The 26,864-nt window shown below is 38.3% G+C and overlaps 1 protein-coding gene across 1 annotated transcript; it reads right to left on the reverse strand.

Annotated features, from left to right (window-relative positions):
* Positions 1-603: 603 nt before the first annotated feature.
* Positions 604-24,769, reverse strand: LOC134577232 (transcription factor Spi-B-like). Its single transcript, XM_063435911.1, has 6 exons — positions 24,659-24,769; positions 19,177-19,204; positions 17,830-17,917; positions 10,638-10,843; positions 3,683-3,842; positions 604-2,757 (listed from the first exon to the last, which is right to left on the reverse strand). The coding sequence occupies exons 1-6, from the start codon at positions 24,715-24,717 to the stop codon at positions 2,438-2,440; spliced, it is 861 nt and encodes a 286-aa protein (XP_063291981.1). The 5' UTR covers positions 24,718-24,769; the 3' UTR covers positions 604-2,437.
* Between the last annotated feature and the right edge of the window lie 2,095 nt (positions 24,770-26,864).

Raw genomic sequence — 26,864 nt, forward strand, 5'->3', positions numbered from 1 at the left:
TTGGTGGGTCACGAGGACTGGTTTGGGAACCACTGTGGTCCAAAGGATTCTGTACCTCCTACACCTGACTGCCTTGCAAAAAACAGGAAAACTAACTGTATCTGCGAGTAAGGCCCATTCCTACTCTGTTCATGTTTCCGGACATTGTGTATCCTTGGAATCTTTCATAAAACCATACCAAAAATAGTACCTTTCATTTTCCTAGAAGGGGTCAAGAGACTTTGTATTGGGGCGGAAATAAATTCCTGTCCCACAATATGTTAATGAAGTCTTACTAATAACTGCCTGGAAGATGCTGCATTCATCTCTGTGGGATTTTATCAAGATACAAGTTTTTGTAAAATGGTGATTCTCCACCTTTGCTGCTGACTCTGCTACTATTTAGACACGCCCCATTCCACTTTGATAATAATATTTTGTCTATGTCTACTACATAGGATTAAAAAAAAAATGTTTTTAGTTAGAAGACCAGCATTAAATCAATTTCTGAGGGATTTCGCATCCCCCAAATTCTATTTGGGAGCATCCTCAGTACAGAAACCGTTAATCCAAATAGACACAATAAAAGAAAAGGTACGTAAGATTTTTGTTTGTATGTTTTTTTTATTTTTGAAATGTTCATTACATTTTAATATGTATTTGTTAACGTTACCCTAGATCCAACGAAAACAAGAAACGATTTTACAGCATTGGTTCTCGAAAGCAGCCATTATTCACTCACTTTATTTTGATAAAAACAGACACCACATCAATTTACAACTATTTATATTATATTAACATCCTCTTCAAACGCAAACACACAAAAAAATATATACATCAAAAGTGTGCTCTGCTTGGACAGACGGTAGTGAAATCACTTTTTTTGTTTTGTTTTTTGGTAATCAACATGTTGTTGGTGCAAATGTATTCCAAGCAGCAGGTCAGGTTTAAGCAACGGGTTACAGGTTTGTCAAGTGATTGCTAAGACTTCATTTCAGATACTGTGATGTTTATCTCAGCCTGCACTCAACTGCTTAACTGCTGGTTCTGTCGTTTTAAAAAAAACGTTAATATTTTTGTATATGTGGTTTTTGACACACAATTTTTGCAAGACCTACCCCAAACCTGTCCTCACAAGTACAGGAAAGTAAAATCCTTTGAACCAGTACCCACAGTCAAGCTCTCACCTATGTGTTTATAAGTATTTATATTCTGCAACTCGTTGAACTGATGGTATTGTATAACGGTTTGAAGGTTATATATATCGCAAGTGATGCATTTTAACTCTTGTAACTGAACAGAAGTTCTCTAGAATTGAGCTCTTTATGTGCAAATATCCGGTAAGGCTATATTCTTTAATGTTAAAAGGGTATAACGCACCATGACATCCTTTTTCTTGAAATTCTGTTTTTGACAGAAATAGCGTTGGGATTGATTCTGAAAAAATGCAATTAATTTGATAGATGAAAGAATAGTAATAAGGTACTTTCCTATAGAGCTATAATTAAATACATTTGATGCTATACATCGCTGGATTAAGCCTTTAAATTATTCAATATACACTTTAATCTTGATTGACAAATGATTGACTGCATTTGATAGCGAACACTCCTTGTAATTTTTCATTTATCAAATATAAACATTATTGGTTAAAATTGGTTCGAATCAACTTTTTTTTTACATGCATATTGTGTTGAGTAGTTTAGTTCTTACAGAATGGCTTTGTTGATTGCAATTATTTGAATACATCTGGAAGTACATTATGGTTCTTATAAAGACTAACCTCTAGAAACCTTTAGTTTCTCTAAAAGTAAACTCTTATAGCGTAGCCAAATTGAGAAGCATAATTCAACTCAATATGACTGTAAATATATCTGGTGATTTGATTTCTAGTCTATCCAATATGGAAGAAAACTAAAATGAAAGCAACAAGGAAAATGCAAAACAAAAATGTGAAACAGATTCAATTTCAAAGGCTTATCAGGATCTAAGCAGTATAGCATTGGCCCTCCACCCAAGTAGGCATCTAGCTAAAAAACAATTTAATGTGACATTCTTGAGTGTTGTCCTACAGCTTTTGGCAGTAAAGATCCTATAATAGTACTCCTAGATGTTCTAGTACATTTCCCTGACTGATCACTAAACAATTCTTCTACCTCCTGAAAAAGTATCTTTCCATTTTATTTACATGGGTCGAGTCCCTCAGATCAAGAAGATTCATGTGGAATGGGTTATTGCCTTGACCACTTCAAGAAATGATGAAACTTTTCTCTGGAGCAGAATCTTCCGTTTCAACTTTAGGTGTAAGCTCGAAAGTCATTAGTCAAAGTTTATTAGAAATCTCCAATGTCAACCCCTTTCCGACCCACAACTGGAAATAAAAACTTTAAAAAGTGGTTAAATGGGGACCCTGTATTGTCTTTTGTTTCCCATATCAACAGGATTGGGTAGGTATTGTTTACGAGATCGGGTGCAATGAAGACTCCACCTTTCTCTCTCCCAAAAGCACACTATCAAACTGGTATGTTAACTTCTTCTTTACTTTGCGGATCTCTCCAGTTTTGCCATAGTTACGAAGGGCACGAGCCATCTTCTGGTAGGTCATCTTTTTGCGGTTGCCTTTCTGTTGGCCCCATCGATGAGCAAGTAACTCTTTGTACTTTGATGAAAACTGGAATGTCCCCCTCTCGCGATCAAGCCACCAGATACAATCTCTCATGTCTCCATTCTGCAAGAGCTCCAAGAGGAATTTGTACAGGCGGACCTTCTTTCGTACACCTTTTGGCAAAAAAATGTAATGAATTGAGTTAGTATTTTGTAAATAAATGGAGCTCTCACTAAACCAGTAATAGCTCAAACATTTAGTATGTTTCCTTAATGAGCTGAGCTAATTTGTAAATCTTAATGGGAAAGTCAACGTGTTGGGTGGAAGGTGGTGAACTTAAAAAAAAACAAAAAAAAACTTTTTTTTTTTTAATGAAGAAAATATTGTTACAAAAACAGCACAACTAACTATAAACTATCTTACACATTTCGCGTAAAATGTGGGTGACTGAGGGGAGTGCGCTTATTAACGATGGGTGAAGGTTTGGTCATTTTGAGTGTTCCCAAGTCCAAATGTTGTCAGAAGCGTGTGATAATTATCAGCTACAGTTAGAGAGCTATTAATTATGCTACGAATTTATCTGTCACCTTACTCTTGAAATTTTCATTAGAACTTGGACACATTCCAATAGAGCAATTTTGCTGTATCGCTTTATGACTCCAATATATAATAGTGATTTATGAGCACTTCTATACTACAAATTATTTCCTGTGATTTATGTCACTGCTATATAACGTTGTACGCAATACAGCGAACAATAAATGGCTAAAGTGATCATCATTTAGCAATGGCCAATCAGATAAGCATGTTCGTGATCACTTCACCAGCTTGGTTTTCTATTATGTTTGTTAGGCTCAAAATTCCAAGCCATGTTCAAAGTCTGGCAGTGTTAGTGCTAGGTTTCACTCATCAAAGGCTAGTGGGCGAGAGGAATTTTTTAACCTCTCAATCCCAACATGTTGTGTTTCCTTATTTAGCATCAACTTTACTGCTAATGATGGTTTCTGGGAGATGTAGTTTAGCTGTTAGTATTCTCCAGCAGAAAGGCGACAATTATATCTCTGTAAGCGTAGCCTTCATCATTTTTTGTGGCAATACCTGGGTCATATCCTGGGCACTCTCCTCGAGGAAAGTTCTCATCAGATTCACTGTCCGACACCTCCAGATCAGGGCTGTTCATGTTATGATATTCCTCTTCTTCTGACTGAGATGGACTTGGCACATTGCATGTGGATTGGTATTGAAGGTAGGTGGTAAACTGCAAGATGAAAGTCATTATGATCACTTACAGGTCTTTAAGTTGCAAGTTGAAAAATACAACTGTCAAGGTCCATTCACAGTTACATTTGATCTAAGAATTGTTCACCCGTTGGGATAAGGTTATTAAACTCCAGGAAATGAACTGCAGTCAGCCAGTACTATGTGATTATACCTTAGGAATCCTGTATTGACGAGTCAATGAGCTATATAGACCAGTAAGGGATTAATTTGCTAAACGAACATCTGACAACGTTCTTCACCATAGTGTAGACTGATGGGAATTTTGCAAATCTAAACTGATATTTGTTGGCAAAATAGCCAAGCTGTGAGTATAGCTGATTTGAAAAACACTACTGCAATATTGTCTAAACTTTAACGTTTGAATTTAGATATAAGCCCTTATGTGAATTTCAAGATTCAGACAAGGTTCTCTAAATGAAAAACAGTTGACTTGGAGAAATAGGGAGGGGGGGGGGGAGGGGGTGAGAGAGGGGAGGAGGCTATTTTGGCCTTAAACTCACTTTTGAGTTTACAACATTTCACACTTTAGTGAGTATCCCTATGTATCTTTTTAACGGTATGTACCTCCAATAACCTATAGCTTCTTGTATCCCATTTATTATATATATATATATTATATAATATTATATATTATTATATATAATATAAAATATATAACTATAAATACTATGACCCATATAGATATATTTATTCATTACAACATTGCGAAATTATTTGAAATAAAAATGACCAGGAATTTATATCTTATAAAACATTACAATGAAAAGTTTATTTCTGGTGGAGTATGCCCCCTAGTGGAATAATGAGCTATCTGCACAATGGCCATGTGTGGATCAGTTGTTCCCAATGCAGTCAGCAAGGCCTTAAGGACTGACCACTTATGTGGATTGTACTGACAGAAGTCCATTTTATCAATCCAGATCTGTAAGAGTTTTTCTTATTTTCAGCTCCATCCTTGGATGTAGATTATCAGTACTACACTGTCACTCATTTGCTCATTCTTATTGGGATAAAAGTTGATTAGACCCTGTCCCTGTGGAAGTTATCATCATGGGTGACTTTAATCTTCCTGATATAAATTGGAAAACAAAAATAGCTACATGTGCCAGGAGCACACATATTCTAAACTCCCTACTGGGATTGTCTCTAAAACAAGTCGTTGAGGAGCCAACTCGTAAAGAGGCCATACTAGATTTAGTGTTAACAAATGGAGATTTGGTATCAGATATTACTGTAGGTGAAAGTTTAGGATCCAGTGATCATCAGTCAGTGTGGTTTAATATAAGAACAGTGACTGAGTCACACCACACAAAAACAAAAGTTTTAGACTTTAGAAAAACAGACTTTTCCAAAATTAGAATATGTGTAAAGGAGTCATTATCAGACTGGAGCAATTTAAATGGAGTCCAAAAGAAATGGGATTATTTAAAAGTTGCACTACTGAAGGCAACAGAAAATTGCATTAGGCTTGTCAGTAAAAGCAAAAAATTCAAGAAACCACTGTGGTACTCCACAGATGTAGCCAAAATAGTAAAAAACAAAAAGTTAGCATTTAGTAATTATAAAAAAACCCAGAGTGAGGAAGACAGAATGACCTATAAGATTAGGCAGAAAGAGGCTAAGCAAGTTATAAGAGCTTCCAAATCACACACAGAAGAGAAAATAGCACAGTCAGTAAAAAAGGGGGACAAAACCTTTTTTAGATACATAAATGAGAAAAGAAAAGTAAAACAAGGATTAGTTAGATTAAAAACAAAAGAAGGAAGGTATGTAGATGAGGATAAAGGTCTAGCTGACTGCCTCAATGAATATTTTTGTTCGGTATTTACAGATGAAAATGAAGGAAAGGGACCTCAGTTAAGAAAAAGGATAAATGAGTCATTTATTACACGTGAGTTTACAGAGGAAGAGGTTCTATTTCAACTGTCAAAAGTAAAGACAAATAAGTCAATGGGACCTGATGGAATACACCCAAAGCTATTAAAAGAGCTTAGTGGTGTACTAGCAAAACCATTAACAGATTTATTTAACCAATCATTGATAACAGGAGTAGTCCCAGAAGATTGGAAGTTAGCGAATGTTGTGCCCATTCACAAGAAAGGTAATAGGGAGGAGTCGGGCAACTATAGGCCAGTAAGCCTAACTTCAGTAGTGGGGAAAGTGATGGAAACCATGTTAAAGGATAGGATTGTTGAACATCTAAAAACACATGGATTTCAAGATCAGAGACAACATGGGTTTACTTCAGGGAGATCATGCCAAACTAATCTTATTGATTTTTTTGATTGGGTAACTAAAATTATAGATCAGGGTGGTGCAGTAGACATTGCTTACCTCGATTTCAGTAAGGCTTTTGACACTGTTGCACATAGAAGGCTTATCAACAAACTACAATCTTTGAGTTTGGATTCCAATATTGTTGAATGGGTAAGGCAGTGGCTGAGTGACAGGCAACAGAGGGTTGTAGTCAATGGAGTATATTCGAAGCTTGGGCTTGTCACCAGTGGGGTACCTCAGGGATCTGTACTTGGACCCATTCTCTTTAATATTTTTATTAGTGATATTGCAGAAGGTCTTGATGGTAAGGTGTGTCTTTTTGCGGATGATACTAAGATATGTAACAGGGTTGATGTTCCAGGAGGGATAAGCCAAATGGAAAATGATTTAGGTAGACTAGAAAAATGGTCAGAGTTGTGGCAACTGACATTTAATGTGGATAAGTGCAAGATAATGCATCTTGGACGTAAAAACCCAAGGGCAGAGTACAGAATATTTGATAGAGTCCTAACCTCAACATCTGAGGAAAGGGATTTAGGGGTGATTATTTCTGATGACTTAAAGGTAGGCAGACAATGTAATAGAGCAGCAGGAAATGCTAGCAGAATGCTTGGTTGTATAGGGAGAGGTATTAGCAGTAGAAAGAGGGAAGTGCTCATGCCATTGTACAGAACACTGGTGAGACCTCACTTGGAGTACTGTACACAGTACTGGAGACCCTATCTTCAGAAGGATATTGATACCTTAGAGAGAGTTCAAAGAAGGGCTACTAAACTGGTTCATGGATTGCAGGATAAAACTTACCAGGAAAGGTTAAAGGATCTTAACATGTATAGCATGGAGGAAAGACGAGACAGGGGGGATATGATAGAAACATTCAAATACATAAAGGGAATCAACACAGTAAAGGAGGAGACTATATTTAAAAGAAGAAAAACTACCACAACAAGAGGGCATAGTCTTAAATTAGAGGGACAAAGGTTTAAAAATAATATCAGGAAGTATTACTTTACTGAGAGGGTAGTGGATGCATGGAATAGCCTTCCAGCTGAAGTGGTAGAGGTTAACACAGTAAAGGAGTTTAAGCATGCGTGGGATAGGCATAAGGCTATTCTAACTATAAGATAAGGCCAGGGACTAATGAAAGTATTTAGAAAACTGGGCAGACTAGATGGGCCGAATGGTTCTTATCTGCCGTCACATTCTATGTTTCTATGTTTCTATGTTTCTGTCCAGTATCAAATCAGTGATCATTAAGATTTAAACAGGTATTATAGGTGGTGTAGTAACCAACTGAGCTATCTCATGAGCTTGGAATCTGTGATCAGTTATTTACTAAAGTGATAATCCAAAGTGAATTTCAAATTTCAGGACGGAGTAACTGAATAAAAAAAACAAAAAACAAAGCATTTCAGCTATTGTCACCTTGAATTTGAAATCCACTTTGACTTTTCACTTGAGTAACTAAGCCTGTTAGACTAGCACAGTCTTTAATCCTCAAAGTGACAAATGGGATTGCTAGCAGTGGCGCCCATTGATTATTTAGTGAGAAAGATCACGTATTTTTTTTTTTTTTTAAATTCTTTATTTTTGTGTGCATGAAAATATAACAAGTGGGCTCGTCATGCACCAACATCTTTGACAAGCATACAAACAAACATTCGCAAGTTGGTTGGCATGTAGAATATTTTGCACATTTTTATATAGATTAGTAGTTGCTTAAACTATACTGCATAAGTATGCATAGTATGGCAGGTTAAAATATGATTCTATGCATGTTAATGTATGTTAATGTAATCAGTAGACATATTCAAGCATAGCATTTGTCTGAGTGTACTGATGGTTAATATAGACAGGGAGTATTTTAGTACACAGGCTAGTAATGTTTGTCCACAGAGAGGTCATAAGAATTAAAATAGATTTGTAATTAGGAAGCAGCGTAACTTTGTCATAAGGCACATTTAGCTATACAAAATTAGACTGGCATCCTATAGCTGCTGAAAAGTGAGCAGCTCAGTGCAGCTCAGACCTTGAGAGAGAGTCCCTTTGGCACTTCATGCTGTGGCAGTTCTTGCTTGTCCAGCCCTCGATCTGCAGGGTGTGCGGCACGGCAGCAGTGAGTCCATCATGGTCACCGGTAAGATGTGTGAGTGCTCTCCCCTTATGAGATTCCGTTGTGCGGTTCTCAGCTGGATGTGGTCGGGTTGCTGTGTTGTCGTGTAGGTCGGTATGAGTAGCAGCCTGGCCTCTTGATGGACCGGGTGGCAAGTCCAGCCTGCACGTTGCCGCAGGAGCTGGGAATCCCCGTCTGTGTGTGGGTAAGTTGGTAGCTACGTTGTGGTGAGGATCCCCGTTGCTTTTCTGGACAGTCGCTCGGCAGTAGTGTAGCTTTGTTCTGGTTGCGCCGTCATTTTAAGGTTGCCTCTCGTATCCGCCATATTGGTCGTGGGGAGGCCCAATTCAGCGTTAGAGTGTTTTCTGTTTCTTTGCGTTTCAGGGCTTTCATATGTTGGTAGTTTGGCGGCCATCTTAGGCCTGACATGAGGTCTGCAGCACAGGCGGGAGATTCGAGGTACAGGCTTAGTAGATTGGTCATCAAGGTTGTAGACCGGGATCACCCCCCCGGTCCATAGGGGGGGGGAACGGAGCCGGTACCCTCACGGGTCCGACTTCAAGCCCCGGGCAGTAAGCGGCAGGGCAGCGGCCGTCCGTCCCGCTCGCCTCTGGAGTAGGCCTTGAGTAAGTCGGGTAGGTGTCTTCCTCCAGGGGACTGTAGCCTGTAGGGCCAGCCTCACCCTGGACCCCAGGGCTCTCTGCCCAGCGAGGGCCACCATTACCGGCAGGTTTTGTGCCATATTTCGCTCAAATAAGCCTTTTGTTAGTGTTTGGCTGCCGGAGCTGATCCTGCATGCGACCGGCCGGCTCGGCGGTCCGGCCCCGCCCCCCGAAAGATCACGTATTTTATAAAATAAAAAAGAATTACATTTCAGGCAAATTAGCATTCGTGGGAGTGTCTGGGTATCACACAAACTATTTGCATATAACATCTCATATACGTTTAGGCTTTAGTCCAATTTGTTTTGTAAAGCAGCTTATCTTTTTTGTTTGTTTTTCTTTTCTTTTTTTTTTGTTAACTAAAAGTGTCTTTGTTATCTGTAAAAGTCTATGTACGTGTTCTCTGTAGTTTTTTTTTTCAATTTTTTTTTTTTTTACAGTAAATGTTACCTAGAGTTGTAAAAATGTAACGCAACTAACAGTTGACTTCCTGAAATACTGCCTTAAAGCGGTAATTCAAGCTAAATGTATTATTATTATTATTATGATATTTATATAGCGCCATCAAATTCCACAGCGCTTTACAATGGGTGGACGAACAGACATGTATCATTTAGCCAAACCAAAAAATACAATTCTATATACATTATCGTTTTAAAATAATATACAGAAATACATTTTCAGATGACAGCGCCATTGTAATCAAACGTATTTTCTTTCTTACAATAGCATCCCAAAGACGACGTAAATGTCTCATTGAGTATTTGAGTATTTTTATTTTTTTTACATTCATTTATTATACATATCTGTGAAATATGATTATGTGTGCCATATCCTCTGGGTAAGGCTAATAATAACAGAATTCAAATTTAATACAGATTAAACTGCTTTTGCATTAATTTGTGTCTCTTCAAGACAGTTAATTCACTTCATTTTTTTTTTGCATATTAGCTGTTGCTATGTGCACTTGTACGTTTGAATTAGGTTGTTATGGTGATCGTTGTATAATGAATAATTATGTAAAATATTTGTTTGAATTTGCTACATGCATTTAAATATTCCCTCCTACAGATACAATAGCTTACTTGTAAACTGAAAAAAGACTTACTCTCAAAGGTTTGACCAATACATGGGTGTGGAACTGTACACAATCCCAAGTTGTAGGTATCTGGGTGCATCCAGGCCAGTCCCAGTACCAGGAACCAAGCATTTGATAAGGAAAAAATAGAAAACGGTCTCAGGCACCCCAAGATACAAAAAAGGCACATTTATTGAACTCACTGCCACTCAGTGGGTTCAATAAAGTTGCCTTTTTGTATATTGGAGTGCCTGGGCCATTTTCAATTTTTTTCCCTTACTTTAAAAGATTATCACAAATTTGCTTTACTGTCTCCTGATGCGCAAATATGCAATAAAGCTATGCTATGTTTGAAAATTGTGGTTGTCTGGTTCCATAGTAAGGTATATTGAACCACTTCTATGCAGAATATGCATCTTCATGTTAAAGCAAAATATACATTTTTATAAATTGTATTCAACAAATCTGGTAGTTATTGACTCAAGGCATCTTCTGTACACCTTTGCAGTGGTGTAACTTTTAGACCTGTCTAGTTGGTCAGGATTTGAAATTTCGAGCACTGTATAACCAATGGAATGGTTTGTTCTTTAACTTTTTGAAGTGCATGGGATCAGAATTTGATAGCTCATTGTATTTTCTTACCTCCGTTCCACAAAAGTCCTCTGGAAGAGGGCACTGCGTTTGACAGGGAACCATCCCGTTCAAAGTCTGGATGCTGGCGTCTGGGAAGTAGTGGGAATACGGTCCCTGAATGTACGACTCTTGGACGTTCTGGAGGCTTGTCAGCTGTCCGGTTTCACTCTCGTCATAGCATGTTTCCTGAGGATCCATCCAATTCCACAAGAAATCTACAACATCAAGAAAATTTAAGTCAATATCCTTGTACTAGAAAAAAAAAAACGCTCACTATATGAATTGCAAAACCGAGACAATTGTAAAGGGACATTAAATTGCGATAAATTCAATGGATCTTTGTTTTAATGTCAAGAGAGCCTATTGTGAATGTGAACTGACCTATGGGACAGGAGGTCAGTGGAATATGTTATACTCCAGTTTCAACGTGGTCAATTTCAACTTAGTATTTCAAATTATTGAATTTTTAAGTTTTATGCCATAATAACTGAACTGGCAAACTTTTCTGGCTCAAATAAGTTTTACATTTTGTCCTAAAGTTTAAAATTCTCTATTACAATAAGCGAGGGCAAAAAGGTTCATTAGAATAGGGGTGCTGGAAAGGTAGATCCCCGGATGTTTTTTCATTCTGAAGGCATGCAAAGCACATTGGGAGCTGTAGTTCTATAACATCTGTGAATCTACTTTTTGGGTAGTTACTAAAAGTCTTTCCAATGGAAAGGTGCAACAATCACTATGGACGCTGCATGTTTGACTTAACATGACCTTTGATTTCCAAATCTATCCTCAACCACTTCTGAGTGGTCATAAAGACATGCCTATGTTAAAATATGCCAATCATGTCACATCACATCTCAGGGTGTGTCCACTGAACTGTTAAATGTGTCATACGGACACTTGAAATATCTTGATCAAAAGATGAAGATATTATTTTGACGTTATGATTTTATTTTTAACATAATTGTGTAACCCGGTGGTGCGCTCGTCCTAACACAACTTAAGGGATAAAACTCAGCTTTAAGATTTTTGATATTTTGCAACTTGATTAAATCTGTTACTTGTTTAGTAAAAAAAAACACCAATCTTACAGTAGCTCTCCGTGGCTTGATAAGGAGGCTTGAAATGGGGGTAGAGTGGTTCTTTAGAAATGTAAGAATAGATTACTTTTGTTAGATTTCTGTCTAGTAAAAAAAAACCTTGTGCTCCCACCTCCAAAACAGCATCACATACCTCACAGACAGACAGAGAGAGACTGTGATATACTGTGATAACAACAAAACTATCATTTCACTTTTTACACTGAGCTGCTATCAAGCTGTGCAGTAAAATATTAAATAAACGGGGGCGGGGCCTGACTGCCATGCCGGGCAGACGTGTTTCGCATGAGCTTCAGCACTAAATTGCGGATTTCTGCCCAAAAACTCTACGACAAATAACCACGACAACAGCTCACCTTCTCTAGCCGTAACTGAGTTCAATATAAGCGAAAATAACGAACCGTATGCGGACACAATCCCGGAGAGCACCTAGAAAGCATCGGAAATGCTGGACTGGTGGGGGATATCTCAGTCTAGGAGGCATCCCGGCGAAGACAGGCACAACCGCATGGCGGCCTTCCAATGCAGGAAACACAGCGCTCTAACCAAGATGGCAGACGCCATGTGCGCAGCACAACCCAGAACACAGACCTTGCAAGCAACCACACTTGACAGAATCTTTGAGGACTTCTGGGCAAAATAAACCGCAAACTGCAAGCACCCTCCTCGCAGAAGCCGGGTTGTAACTCAGCTCCCTCCAACGGCAAGAGCTCCAGGCCGGCGGCATCTCAACAAACACCCCCCTGCCGCAAAACACAAGAAAGACCCAGCGGGATTACCGACACTCAAGCAGAGGAGAGGACAGACCCACAGGCCCACAGGCATGTGCACCAGGCTGTCAACCACCCACAGCCCGAGTACACGCCAGCACACCTGCAAGACGAGTAGCTACCCGACACTGGGCAAAGGTACACACCACTGCAGCGAGATTCCCTTTCTACTTCCCAATCGGAGAAGGGACACTGCGACAGCACGGAAGGTACCCTAAGGAGCACCCAGTGAGCTACGAATTCGACACCAATCTGGTCCAGACCCTGATGGACTTACACACATGGCTCCAGAGACCCTGCAGAAAAGGCATAGGGTGAAGACTAGCTCGAAGAGGGACTTGTTCACTCGCTATAGGAGATGGCTCCTGCAAATGAATACCTACTACATGCTAAAATGACTGTCTCAATATCTATACAGTATACAAAGCTAAGCTTATTCAAAGTGCACAGGCTTTATCCTACGTATCGTTATATCCACTGTGTTGCTAGCCTAGCCTAGTTATATTCAACATATATTGTAAAAATGATGCTGCTTTCTTTCCTCACGTGAATTTATCAACCTAACTTTCACACTCGTCTTAATGGGTAAGTAACACGTCCAGAAGGAATTAACACTTAAATTGCTCACTAGCTCACAACAGACACATATCACGCAGCATACTATACTCTTATCTAAACTGTTGTTTTAATCTCTTATATATGACTAAAATGTGCAGTCTACTCAAAATGCTGACCAACTGTTATGTTTTAAATGTTATGTTTAATACCGTACTTGCACATGCTGTTGGGGCATTGCTGGTCCAGCTATGTTACTTACTTGCACGACTAAAATAAAGAATTGCAAAAAATATATAAAATAAAAAATATTTTTAGGGCAACGTTGGTAATGGCACAGAGGTCGATGCCAATCGTAAGAGGGGCCTATTGTGACAGGTGTATTTAAGGAGCTTGAAAAGGCAAGTTTAAAATCTTTTTATATTGTGGCACGGTCTTTGATCACAATATAAAGTGCAAATATTCTGATATCTAAAAATAGAATATACAGAAGGAAGAGGGAATAAGACAGACAGGAAAAAAGCTCTAAAACTGGAAGGATATAGGGATTCACCAAAAAACCTATAAAAACAATGCGAATAATGTGTTGCACTCTATAAAATAGTGCCGAATTTCCAGGAGCCTATAGATAAATAAAGCAGATGAATTAAAATGGAGAAATATAGAGTAAACAGAATGTAATCTATAAGAAGAAAAATAATAATAAAAGATGTCTATGTCCATGGAACTGGTTGCTATAAAGCAATATGTTAAAAAAATATCGCTAGAACGACTAGTTTACTAAAAAACTGTTTATTATTGATCACAATATACCGAGAACACCAGGTGACAACAGTCAATTCTGTCATCTTTGAATAAATGTCACACCATACCCTCCAACAATGAAGGAGCTAAGCCAGGAATAAGTTATAAGCATGTTCAAAGACAATACCACTACAGTTATGGATTTCTTAAACAAAATCCTGGAGAGATAGTGTGAGCGGTGGAGGTAAAGATATGGGTCAACAGTGGGTCAGGACAGCAAACCCTTTGTTTTTAAAGAGCTGTCGGAGAGCCAGGTCCCGTTCTCCATGCACTATTTTTGCAAATTCCCGAGAGGAATATTTGCATGACATCTATGGGGCTGACAATGTCTTTGTGTTTTTACTAACAGGCATGAGATTAGGAGAAAAGGTGAGTCAGATTCGGGGCCAATAAACCATCGCAACCAGCCAAATCCACTTTCAATGAATTGCTCTTTTTTTTTTTTTTTTTTTTTTTATTCAATTTTTTTTTAAATTAAAAGTAATATATATTGGGGTGAAATATCTAAATAACTGCGCAATCATCGATTTTCTATATGAGGGTGACTACAACTTGTGAGCCTACATTAATTTTCAAAAAAAGTAATTAAATATATTTAAGAAACTGAGACACTCTATAGACTTAGGATTCCCAGTGTGGAGATAACATGTGACAACCTAGAAAAGTCCCAGTGTGGAGATAACACGGACTCCTTCACAATCAGAATTAAACTCTGACCAATCAGATAGATTTATAGAGGTTATTGAAGCTGTTTTTTTCATTCTTCCTGCTAACTATTCCTTTATTCTGGGTTTATTAACTGTGGAATACAGAATTAATATCATCTGCCTTTGGGTTGCATATTATTTTTTTATGACAAAGTAGTGATGAGTAATAGTCGCTCAGATGGTAATCACAGACAAGTCGGGCATCCCCCTCTCTAGAACTTTAGTTTCTATTTTCCGTCACAAGACATACTGTATTTGGCCCAGGTGGCAAAAGTCATTATTTTTCTAAATTTTTTGTACAATCTTTCCAGCTTACCCTGAATCTTTGCCAAGGAAGATATATTTTAAGTTGTATGTAAACCAGAGAATTACCAAAGGGCCTTTTCAGTAAAGGGATCTGCGCTATAGATCCCTTGCGGGTCTCAGTAAAGGGATAGGAGCTAGAGATACCTTAAGGGTTTCAGTAAAGGATCGGGGCTGTAAAACCCCTGAGTGTTTCTGTAAAGGAATCAGGGCTATAGATTCCATGGTGGGGTTTCAGTAAAGGGATCGGGGCTATAGATTCCATGGTGGGGTTTCAGTAAAGGGATTGGGGCTATAGATCCCATGGGGGGTTTCAGTAAAGGGATCGGGGCTATAGATCCCATGGGGGGTTTCAGTAAAGGAATCGGGGCTATAGATCCCATGGGGGGTTTCAGTAAAGGGATTGGGGCTATAGATACCATGGGGGATTTCAGTAAAGGGATCGGGGCTATAGATACCATGGGGGATTTCAGTAAAGGGATTGGGGCTATAGATCCCATGGGGGGTTTCAGTAAAGGGATCGGGGCTATAGATACCATGGGGGATTTCAGTAAAGGGATCGGGGCTATAGATTCCATGGTGGGGTTTCAGTAAAGGGATCGGGGCTATAGATACCATGGGGGATTTCAATAAAGGGATCGGGGCTATAGATACCATAGGGGGTTTCAGTAAAGGGATCGGGGCTATAGAATTCATGGTGGGGTTTCAGTAAAGGGATCGGGGCTATAGATACCATGGGGGATTTCAGTAAAGGGATCGGGGCTATAGATCCCATGGGGGGTTTCAGTAAAGGGATCGGGGCTATAGATTCCATGGTGGGGTTTCAGTAAAGGGATCGGGGCTATAGATACCATGGGGGATTTCAGTAAAGGGATCGGGGCTATAGATTCCATGGTGGGGTTTCAGTAAAGGGATCGGGGCTATAGATACCATGGGGGATTTCAGTAAAGGGATCGGGGCTATAGATACCATGGGGGATTTCAGTAAAGGGATCGGGGCTATAGATACCATAGGGGGGTTTCAGTAAAGGGATTGGGGCTATAGATACCATGGGGGATTTCAGTAAAGGGATCGGGGCTATAGATACCATAGGGGGGTTTCAGTAAAGGGATTGGGGCTATAGATTCCATGGTGGGGTTTCAGTAAAGGGATCGGGGCTATAGATACCATGGGGGATTTCAGTAAAGGGATCGGGGCTATAGATACCATGGGGGGTTTCAGTAAAGGGATCGGGGCTATAGATACCATGGGGGATTTCAGTAAAGGGATCGGGCTATAGATCCCATGGGGGTTTCAGTAAAGGGATCGGGGCTATAGATCCCATGGGGGGTTTCAGTAAAGGGATCGGGGCTATAGATACCATGGGGGATTTCAATAAAGGGATCGGGGCTATAGATACCATAGGGGGTTTCAGTAAAGGGATCGGGGCTATAGAATTCATGGTGGGGTTTCAGTAAAGGGATCGGGGCTATAGATACCATGGGGGATTTCAGTAAAGGGATCGGGGCTATAGATCCCATGGGGGGTTTCAGTAAAGGGATCGGGGCTATAGATTCCATGGTGGGGTTTCAGTAAAGGGATCGGGGCTATAGATACCATGGGGGATTTCAGTAAAGGGATCGGGGCTATAGATACCATGGGGGATTTCAGTAAAGGGATCGGGGCTATAGATACCATAGGGGGGTTTCAGTAAAGGGATTGGGGCTATAGATACCATAGGGGGGTTTCAGTAAAGGGATCGGGGCTATAGATACCATGGGGGATTTCAGTAAAGGGATCGGGGCTATAGATACCATGGGGGATTTCAGTAAAGGGATCGGGGCTATAGATACCATGGGGGATTTCAGTAAAGGGATCGGGGCTATAGATACCATAGGGGGGTTTCAGTAAAGGGATCGGGGCTATAGATCCCATGGGGGTTTCAGTAAAGGGATCGGGGCTATAGATCCCATGGGGGGTTTCAGTAAAGGGATCGGGGCTATAGATACCATGGGGGGTTTCAGTAAAGGGATCGGGGCTATAGATCCCATGGGGGTTTCAGTAAAGGGATCGGGGCTATAGATCCCATAGGGGTTTTCAGTAAAGGGATCTCAGCTACAGATCCCCTGGGAATTTAGTGAAGGGATTCCAATTCCTGGGTGTGATGCCTGATCTTCCCTCAGTCCTCCTGTTTCAACAGCCGGGATCTTCCGCTCAGCGTTGGTTAAAATGAGGGAAACCACAGACTGATGATCTCTCCGGATCTGTGACTAAGCCCCAGGGCAAAACCGTGTAAGATCTGTTTCCTTGTGTGTGGTTATGGTTGCCATAAACACCATGTTTCCTGGACACAAAATATTATCATGCTGATTGACAGCATATGAAAATGTTGCCCTATAGTATGTGTAATTTATATGCTGTAGGATTCCTGATTGACTTATCACCTGATTTACTACCTGCAGCATGTGATTTCCACATACTAAAACTCGGCACTCTCCATATGTTGCCCATTTATCTGTATAAGTGACATGTGTCCTGCTAAACCTGGTGGAGCTGGTATTCTTACGGTAAAATACATTGTTACTGATTTTAATGATTCAGGAATAAATATGAATTTTAAGCCTGGTGTTGAAATGCGCAGAGTTTAACACACTGTCCTCGAGCTTGTAATGAAATCCAGGGAATGTAAGTCCATACATGAGTGATGTGGGCAGTGTATCGGCAGCCCTGATTGGTTGCTCTGCCCAGCAGCCTGTCACCCTGGCGCTAATTTATGCCAGAATGGTGACCCCACTCTTTTTTGCCCACCGGCTATCCATGCCCCTTTTTATCCCCTCTGTTTCCTGATATCCAGCTTGCTAGAGTTGGCGGGTCTAGAAACTCAAAAACCTACAGAAAACGTTCAGAAAACATTAACTTTTATTTTGCTGTCTCTATAATGACATGTTTAACAATTACAGAAATCTAAGTGAGCAGTAGAACTTACCTGTGTGAGACTCGGGTTCATTTATTTGAGAGAAGTTATTGGGATATTTTGGAAAAGACTCCAAGCAGTGGAAAATTGTATCCGAGTACTAGGAGAAGAGAGAGGAATTTTAGTTAGTATTTTTTTCCCGTTAGTGGATTCAGACTAGAAGCTTACAAAACAGAAAATGCTTTTGCTAAAATACACGGGAATTAACTATTTTCTGAAAAAGTTCAATAATCGGGTTTTGGGAGGCTGAAACTCCTAACCTTGAAAACAAAATAATAAAGGATTACGGAAATGTTCAAGAGATTAGCATTTTGACGTGGGAGCAGTATGAGAAATTGCCACTTCACTAAAAAGGTAGTGGACGCATGGAGTAGACTTCCAATGGAAATAGTAAATTCTATTACAGTAAAGGTATTCAAGCGTGCTTGGTGGATTGGCCTTGAGATAGAGTTTCTAGGTCAGTTATTGCCGTTGGTACACTTTAATCCCACTCCTCTAACAATTCATCTTAAAAAGACACGTCTTAAACGTCCATAACACAGCTTACTTAACAATGATGCAGCTCTATGACAACAGCACCGTAAAACCTCCACAAAGTAATTTGTACCATTAAAAAGGACACCAATAAGGTCGATAGCCTTTCGGAGTTAGGAGAGGTTTAGGTTTGGTGTAAAACGAGAGAATCTTAGGGGTAGGAATTAAGGGGGTTTAGAGACAAGTTGGACTTAGAAAATACCTGCCTTTCAGGTGCTGTGGACTGAAACTCTCATGGTTCTCAGCCAATAAATAGCGTATGACTACCGCAATTCCCTATTTATCTTTGACTTTTTTAACTTGACTTTAAAAAAGTGATTTGTGCTATAGGCAGACCATAGATAGCAGTTTAGATATTTAGATAAATAAATATCATATACAACGCTGCGGAATTTGTTGGCGCTTTCTAATGATCAAAAATAATAGTAACATAGATGTATTCTGAAACCTCTTTCTACATCGGCATTCACAACCTGCCTCGGATGACTTACAGCTTTATTATTTTAAAGAGTTTGCCGTGTAAAATACCTTTTTTAAAGTTATAGCCTACTTATTACTGTGAATTCATCACTCAATGTGATAGTCAGGCTTCGCAGTGACACTGATAACAGGGAGGTTAAGGGTGGGCAAGACTTGATGTAGGTGGAAATGATATCTTTTAGATGAATTTCCTGCCTCCAGAAAGTTACACGCAATGATGGCTATCTAGCAGTCAGCTGTCTAAAGCTAGAGGCTTTTGCAAGAACACACAGTAATATAAAAGCCATAGACATCAAGTGTACAAATCCACGGACCAAGCTTGAAATTTAAAATAAAGACACTTACCCCACCGTTAAATGGCACACTGTCAAATCTAAGGGGAAAAAAAACCAAAAATAGTCAGCACGATATCAGACATTAAAAAAAAATCCTAAATCTTATGTTCACTTAATAAATTAGTGTCAGGAATGCAGCCAGGATGGTCATGCAGGTTGTCATGGTGTATTGGGGGGCGGGGGGGATCAATGCTAAAGGGAATTTATTTTGTTCATTGTAACTTAACTACCTTATACATGAATAATCCAAAGTCACTTTAATAGTTTATATTATCACACGTTGCACAGTGTGTTTTCCTTGTTTGTTTGGCTTTTTGTTATTGTTACAAACAAGAGACAACCTCTACACTTAGTATTTATGATATGTGATTTATACACAGAATCATTATATTTAAAATTTGTTATTTTAATATTTTTTATCCACCCTGTAGCTCTAGCACTTGTCTTCCTTCTAAATGTGTTGTAGTCGGTGTCAAACTCATTTCCTCTGTGACTTTAATCTGTTACAATGTTCTGATATAAATCAGCAAAATGACTAAATTAAGCTTCTTGAGCCATGCAGTTTATATTCCTTAGTGAGGTCTCAAAAGAATTTTGTGAAAAGTATATCTCCGTAATATATTGCATATAAGATTAACAATTTATGTTATGATTTCATATATAATTTAATATACAGTCAGATATGTAGATTCAATTGAAATCGCACACATCACAAACACTGCTGACAAGAGGTGTAATTTCTTTACACTTCAAAAAAAAGTCCAACATAGGCCTCCGTTTAATATTTAAGAATAAGCTGTTCAAATGATTTAACATTTTTTAATACACTTTTTATATATATTTTTTTCAAAATATAGAAAAACATTTTTTTTTTAAATCATCATATATTAAAAATAAAATTAGTTTATCCACATATTAAAATATATTTAAAAATTTAAATTATTTGAAAATCTTATCCAAATATATTAAATTAAGGACATATCTTGAAATGTAAACAAACAAGCATCAAAACAAAGCTGGGTACATGTTATGATTGATTCAGAGAAAATATACTGCTGATTAAGGATTGTTTTACATTCTGTCTTACACAAATCTAAAACCCACATGATAATTTATAAACTTGAAAAAAGAAAATACAGAAAGTAGTGTAATATATATATATTGCACTATATTATACATCTCTTTTTTTTGTGTTCCGATGAGTAACATTCATAGGACTGGCACAATTTAGACGGATAAGAAAAATGTGGCGGAGTAACTAGGGTAAAATCTGCTTGTATTGACAGCTTTGTGGAAATCGGAGCCCTATTAATGTGACCAGGTACAATAACTAGTTACTTTTACTTTAACAAATCACTATAGTGGAGTTGGTCACTGTGTATCTAACAGTATGTAAATAACTGTATGTGAAACATACACTGTAAATCACAGGTATATGCGGTTTGTTATCACTGCATCTAATGCACTGGAATTTTTAAATGTTATCTCAACCTCCTTTAGCAGAGCAGAACAATTCTCTGTTGTCTGAATATATCCCTACTGTACCAAACATGTATTTCTATCCAGTGCTTCCTGGATCATTCATACCCTCAACCATTCTTTAAAGTGCCAAAGTGCCCTCAATATCCTGTATATTTTTTTTTTCATTAATCTCTCCAGTTCTCCCAATCCATTTTTTCCCATCCTGTTTTATTCCCACCTTTTTTCCCCCTTTTTCACAATCGTCTCCAATCTCAATTTGTCTTGCTCCTTTAATTTTAGTTCAGAAATCCAACCCCACTTTTTATTTAGAAATATCTCTCCTCTACCCCCCACCCCCCACACCGCCCTCCCCTTTTTGTATCATGGGATGTAGCGCAATGTATGAAGAGTCACATGTCTGTCTGTGTTGTACTGTTACCCTTTTGCCTAATAATAACAGGGAACGATGAGTAACATTTTACATTGTTGGGCATTTTGCCCTGCTTTAGAGCTATTGGTAACATTGTCGAAAACATAGGGGGAATTCGTGGTTTTTAAATGAGTCCTAGAGTGTTATTTGAAGGACTCTCAATAAGTCGTAACAGACCGTTCCATATAATGAACCCATACATTGCTGGAGTTGCTGACCTCTCCAGCACCTGATGGGTTAAGGCCCTTCACAGCTCAGTGATGACTTAAACATTTAGGTTCCGTTTTCTAAGAATACATGATATTTTCATTAGTCAGTAGCAGCACTGGGGACCATTGAGTCTACATATGGAAACTTCCACTGGGCCTTGCATGAGGGAGTCTGTCTAAGCCATGTGTGTCAACCCTCCTCGAAACACTAGGTCATGGGTTACAAATGTTCCAGTTGCCCACATTAGCTCTCAGTCTTCATGTATGATGGCCCTCGGGGAAAGCAAATTAAGACCTAAAATTATTCTGTTTTACCACACTGACATTAAACCTTATCACCTCCTCAAGAAGCAACATCTCTACAACATATATTTTTTTTACTATGTCTAAATTTACAACAGCTTGCTGAACTCCATAGGAAATAGCAGACAGCACCTTCGCTCAACTCTAAATTAAGAGGAGATAGCAAAACCACAGATATACAAGCTAACAGTCAACACTTGGGACTTGCAGGAGGAGGGGATGCTACCATGGTGTTCCTGCATCATTTAATTCTCAAATGTTTAAGTATTCAAGTGTGTTTTTTTTTTTACAAAGACCATATTGTTTTCATGGCACCGGCCAGGGGTAGGCAACCTTCGGCACGCCAGACAGTGTGGACTACATGTCTTGTAATACTCTTACAGCCACAATGCTTCCAAAGCTTTAGGGGAGATGTAATCCACAACTCGTGGAGTGCCGAAGTCCCTTAAGGGGCTTTGAAATAGTATCAAGTCAGTGGAAAAGCAACGTGGCAATTAAAAGTTTTTCTATACTCTGTGTACAGGTCCACCTGATTCCTTAACTCACCTAACATAGTGTTTTTTTGTTTTTTTTCTCATGAAAGCAACCTTCCTACAAGGTAACTCACTAAACTGGGGATTCTATGGAATTCAAAGTAACTTGATGAATTTCAAATTTGTAGGGTAAAGTAGCCAAATCAAAATACATAGTTGACTTGGAGATTATTTTTGGAACATTTTCAAATTCACTGAATATTTGGCATTTTCAAGGCGACCACTAAAGTTTGTAACAGTTTGAATGGACTTAGTGGTGGATAATAGTGAATTTTTGTAAAAAAAAAGTATTTTTCAACATTTTTTTAATTTTTTATTTATATTATTAATTACAGATAATACACCAGGACGTATGAACCTTCATAGCTCTCAGCACATCAGAAACACAAATGGCATATAAAGTGCTATAATAACATCCTGTTTATCCAGAGCAAATGGACATATACATGTTTGAAGTTCAGGAATTGAAAGTGAATTTAAAATGGTTAATTGGGCAAATATATATTCTTCAGCTCACCTGTGTTTCAATTAATCTGTTTTGTCCTAAAATTTGAAATTCACCCTGACTTTTCAAACTTTGTTTAAGCTTTGATTCTCTAAACACCCATATGATCTGAATTTACAGTCGGATTATAAATTTAGGCAAAATAGTCTGTTTGAAGAAATTGCCAAACTATTTTTTCAACTGTTTTAGCCTAGACTTTGCAATTTTGCTGTCAATACACTAGTTATTGTTTTTTTTATAAATATATAACCTAAAAAAAACAATTTAGTTCACATTCCAAATTGGCCTCCAGGGGGCGTCAAAATAATTTTTTGTTTATTGATTTTTCACATGCCTGTAAACCTGGTCTAGACAACTGTAAGTCAATTAGCTGTTAATGCACTACAACGCCTGGCTGTAATTGGCGAGGGTTGCAGCTTGAAGGCAGCTGTAGGCCCTGCAGTCACAAAACCATTGGATTAGCTGAAATCTTATCACATCAGCTCTTTCGCCGACCAAAGATAATATTTCTGGTGATAACACAAACGACCATCATCAAATATTTAAACATTCACAGTGGTGCCTGTTAAGTTTAGACGGTATTCATATGAGCCACGCGTGACATGGTACAGTGCAAAAAAAACAAAAAAGTAATTTTATGATCAAAAAGTGTTGATTTTGGCTTAACCCTTTAATGCTACTGTTGTGACAGATTGACATCTTTGGTTCTCAATTCTAAAGGAGGCCACTAACAGACCATGATGTGGGTGGTATAATGATGATAGGAATGCTATAAAAAAAAACAGTGAGTAAACTGGGCATCCCATAGAGAAGTGTCTTGCTCAACATGGCATTGAACTCTATATGGAGATATTTGTCTTAGCAAAAGGTAGCACAGCTTTTAAAATACCTTCCAATAATTACAGGAACCAACAAACCCATAACGCCTAATTTTCTTTCTGTTGTTGATGGTAATGTCTACAACTATTTAGATGTACATCGTCGTTCTTAAAATAAAAGCTTAATTGTAAAACTCTTTAATTCTACAAATTGTGGTAGTTCAGGGAAATGTATTTACTAAATGGCAAACTGACTATAAATACAGAATTTACCATTTGAGCCCAAATTAGCCAACTGTAGAATACAGTAGTATTTAAGAAGTTTTCCATCCCAGCTATTTTGGACGTAATATACAAATCTGTCTTTCCATTCATCGCACTTCACAGCTTAGTGAATAAACTCCTTAGTCTAATACTCTAACATAGGACGTAAAGGCAGTGAAATTTAGAAAAAATCGAAAATTCAATAAAAAAATAATACAAAAAAAATCAGTTCAGCCAAATAATGTGCAAGTGTACATAAAATTTGGGCCATAGTAACAAAATCCACAACTTATTTAATTACTAAACTCAGGAGATGCCCCTCAAATATTTTAAACTGAATATTAGTGTATTAGTATTATTATATGATGCCATAATTATCTACCTGGCATCGTTAGCCCTAAGTTTATGTTAATACATTTTACAAGGGACGATAACTAGAATTTTTAAACAAAAACTACTGTTAATTATCTTCTTCTTTTTTGGCAAATGAACATATTTGCTTTTTGTGTTGTGATCAATATTTTGGGAATCATTAATGAGAGCATTAATGGGTCTTTATTCGCCTATGTCACACACACAAAAAAAGAAAAAAGACTATGCAAGATACTATACGACCTACATATACGAAAACATTTTTTTAAATATAATTATTACTGTATTATGACAAGAGAAATCAGCATGTTTTCTAAAATATGCTACTAGCAATTTGAGTTAGCTTTACCAAACGCTTAGCAGTGCTAAACAAACAGTTACATAGGCTACACAGACCCCTAGCTTCTCTCCAGACAGTAAGTGTAAAAAATAAATAAATTAATTAAAAAACAAATACAAAAAGAAAAAAATTGTGGTTGGTTCTCTGGTTTTAAGTTGTAACGTGATATTTAGACATAAAAAAAAGGAGAAGTAATATATGTTTCAAAAGCAGATAAACAACAAAAAAAAGATATAATGCATGAAGTTATCACTTACTGTAGCGAGTCCATGGGCATTTTATGACCAGTTTGTAGAGTCACTGGGTTAAGTGACATGCACCGCACAGGATCTTAGCTGAATAAAAGCACTTAGCAACTTTACAGAGTATTTTAGATTATCTGCTCAACATTAAAGGCTGTCCTTGGCTTTTTAACTTCTTTAAGAAATGGAAGGGAAGTGCTGCCTGTTATACTGGGACCTGAGGGGGAGGGGCCTACGTTATCACATGTTCATTCTTTTTTCATTCTGTATGTTTCCTTTGCTGCTATTTGTCAACAGTAAAGAAAGGGATATGCAATATGAGCCTCCGTGTCTTGTTATAAAATCATGAAATATATACAGTGAATTCTCTACAGTAGTCGGACTGTACACAAGGGAAAAAAAAAGGTAGTCCTCTTTTTTACCTCCTAGTTCATGGATTCGATGTCTGGTGGTAATTAGAATGTTTCTGATTATTACAAATGTAGTCTTTAATGCTTTTCATGAAAGGTAACTGTGTATCTTTCGGTGAACTAAGCAGAATTATGCTGTACCCTTTTTAACGTGTTCTATTTTTGCCCTATAAATTAAGGGATGTTTTTTGGTAATTCTGCTGTAAGTTTGAGCATTGATCGGCAACTTTGGTATTTGAGATGTGGAGTAAAACTTGTATTACGATCCAAAATTAGACTTCATTCATCAAAAGTTGAAACTGTATATAGCAAGCTGTACGGAGTGATTTTACATTTTACATTTTTTATTTTTTTTTATTTTATAAGTGCCCCTAACCAGAACACTATTTTATAAATAAATATATATATATATCTGTCAAAGCCATAAGATCACGCCTTTTTTCACATATCCAAATCACAGCATAGAAATAAAAAGGCTATAGCAGGTAGAATAAGTGACATTTATTTCTCAGTAAATATGATTCTATTTTTTTTTACTTTTTGTTTTATTTCACCTTTTATATTCTGTTGGTGGTTCTATATAGTTTCACCTGTACTGTGGTTATAGAACGTTTCCAGAGTTCTTTGTTCTAGTATCCAAATCGTACATACCATTCCCTAATCTCCGAATATTAAGAGTGCTGTTTGCCAGTGACGTGAACCAACTGTGGTTTTGCCAGAGCCACACTGTAGGCTCATCCGCACATGAGTGCATTATTGCAAAGTGGGAGCCGGCCAGAGGTAAACTAAGAGAATAAACCTAGTGGAAATGTCGTACCAGTAAATGATGGTAAATGCTCGTTTTGTCGGAGAGCTGAAATGATTTCCCCTCCAAAATACTTATGCACGGACAGGTAACTGGATCCTACAAGGGGTTATTACTGGGGGAAACGCCTTAACATAAAAGTACATCAAAACTAGAAATACCTTTATTAATCTTTCATAGAAAACGAGCTCGAGCAACAGGGTTAGCAAGAAAGGGGAGGGTGGGGGAGGAGGGGGGTCAGCAACAGGCGCATGTCATACTATAATACACTTTGTCAAAGAGCTAGGTGCTTTATGTCGCAAGAAAAAAAATCAGACGTTGACTCGTTTCGCTCCCAGTTGCCCCTTTGCTTCAGTTCACTAGTTTGGATCGTGCCAGGAGTGCCCCAGAGCACACCCAGCGATAGACGTCAAACCGTTGGCAAACAGTTTGATAATTATCTGTGGTGCGACAGGCGCCCATCCGGGACTCAAGAGACCCAGAAACTTCTGCATAGAGCCTCCATCTGCTCCCCTGATCTAAGCCCTGCAGTGCATGACATCTTATTAGCTCAGAGCACCAATAAGTTCTTTAGCTAAGCCCCGCACCGCAGTGCTAGCTCGGCGCACAGAGATTCAGACCCGAGTAGGTTGTCAAACTATTTGCTAACTCTTCGACAACTTTCCCCAGAAGGGCACTTTTGGAATCACAAGAACTGTAGAGCGCTGAAGTGGTTATGCTGCTCGGAGTGTCATTTAATACAAATTAACGAATTAAACATAGTTGTATATCCCGTTGGAAGGAATTTTCTTTTACACAATCCGATGTTAAGAAGATGAGAGCCAATGGAAGAGGATACCTCAGCATACATTACTCTATAAAATATATTACTCAAAGTATTCAAACCCCTTCATGATTTTTTTTTTTTTATAAATTTGTGCAAAAAAAAAGTTTTTGGAAAACTTTGCAAACGTTTTAAAATGAAAAAAGTGGGCAATCGACGGAGAAGGAGCCTAGGTTAGAGAGG

Source organism: Pelobates fuscus, chromosome 11, assembly GCF_036172605.1.
Source record: "Pelobates fuscus isolate aPelFus1 chromosome 11, aPelFus1.pri, whole genome shotgun sequence".
In the NCBI taxonomy this organism is placed as follows: Eukaryota; Metazoa; Chordata; class Amphibia; order Anura; family Pelobatidae; genus Pelobates; species Pelobates fuscus.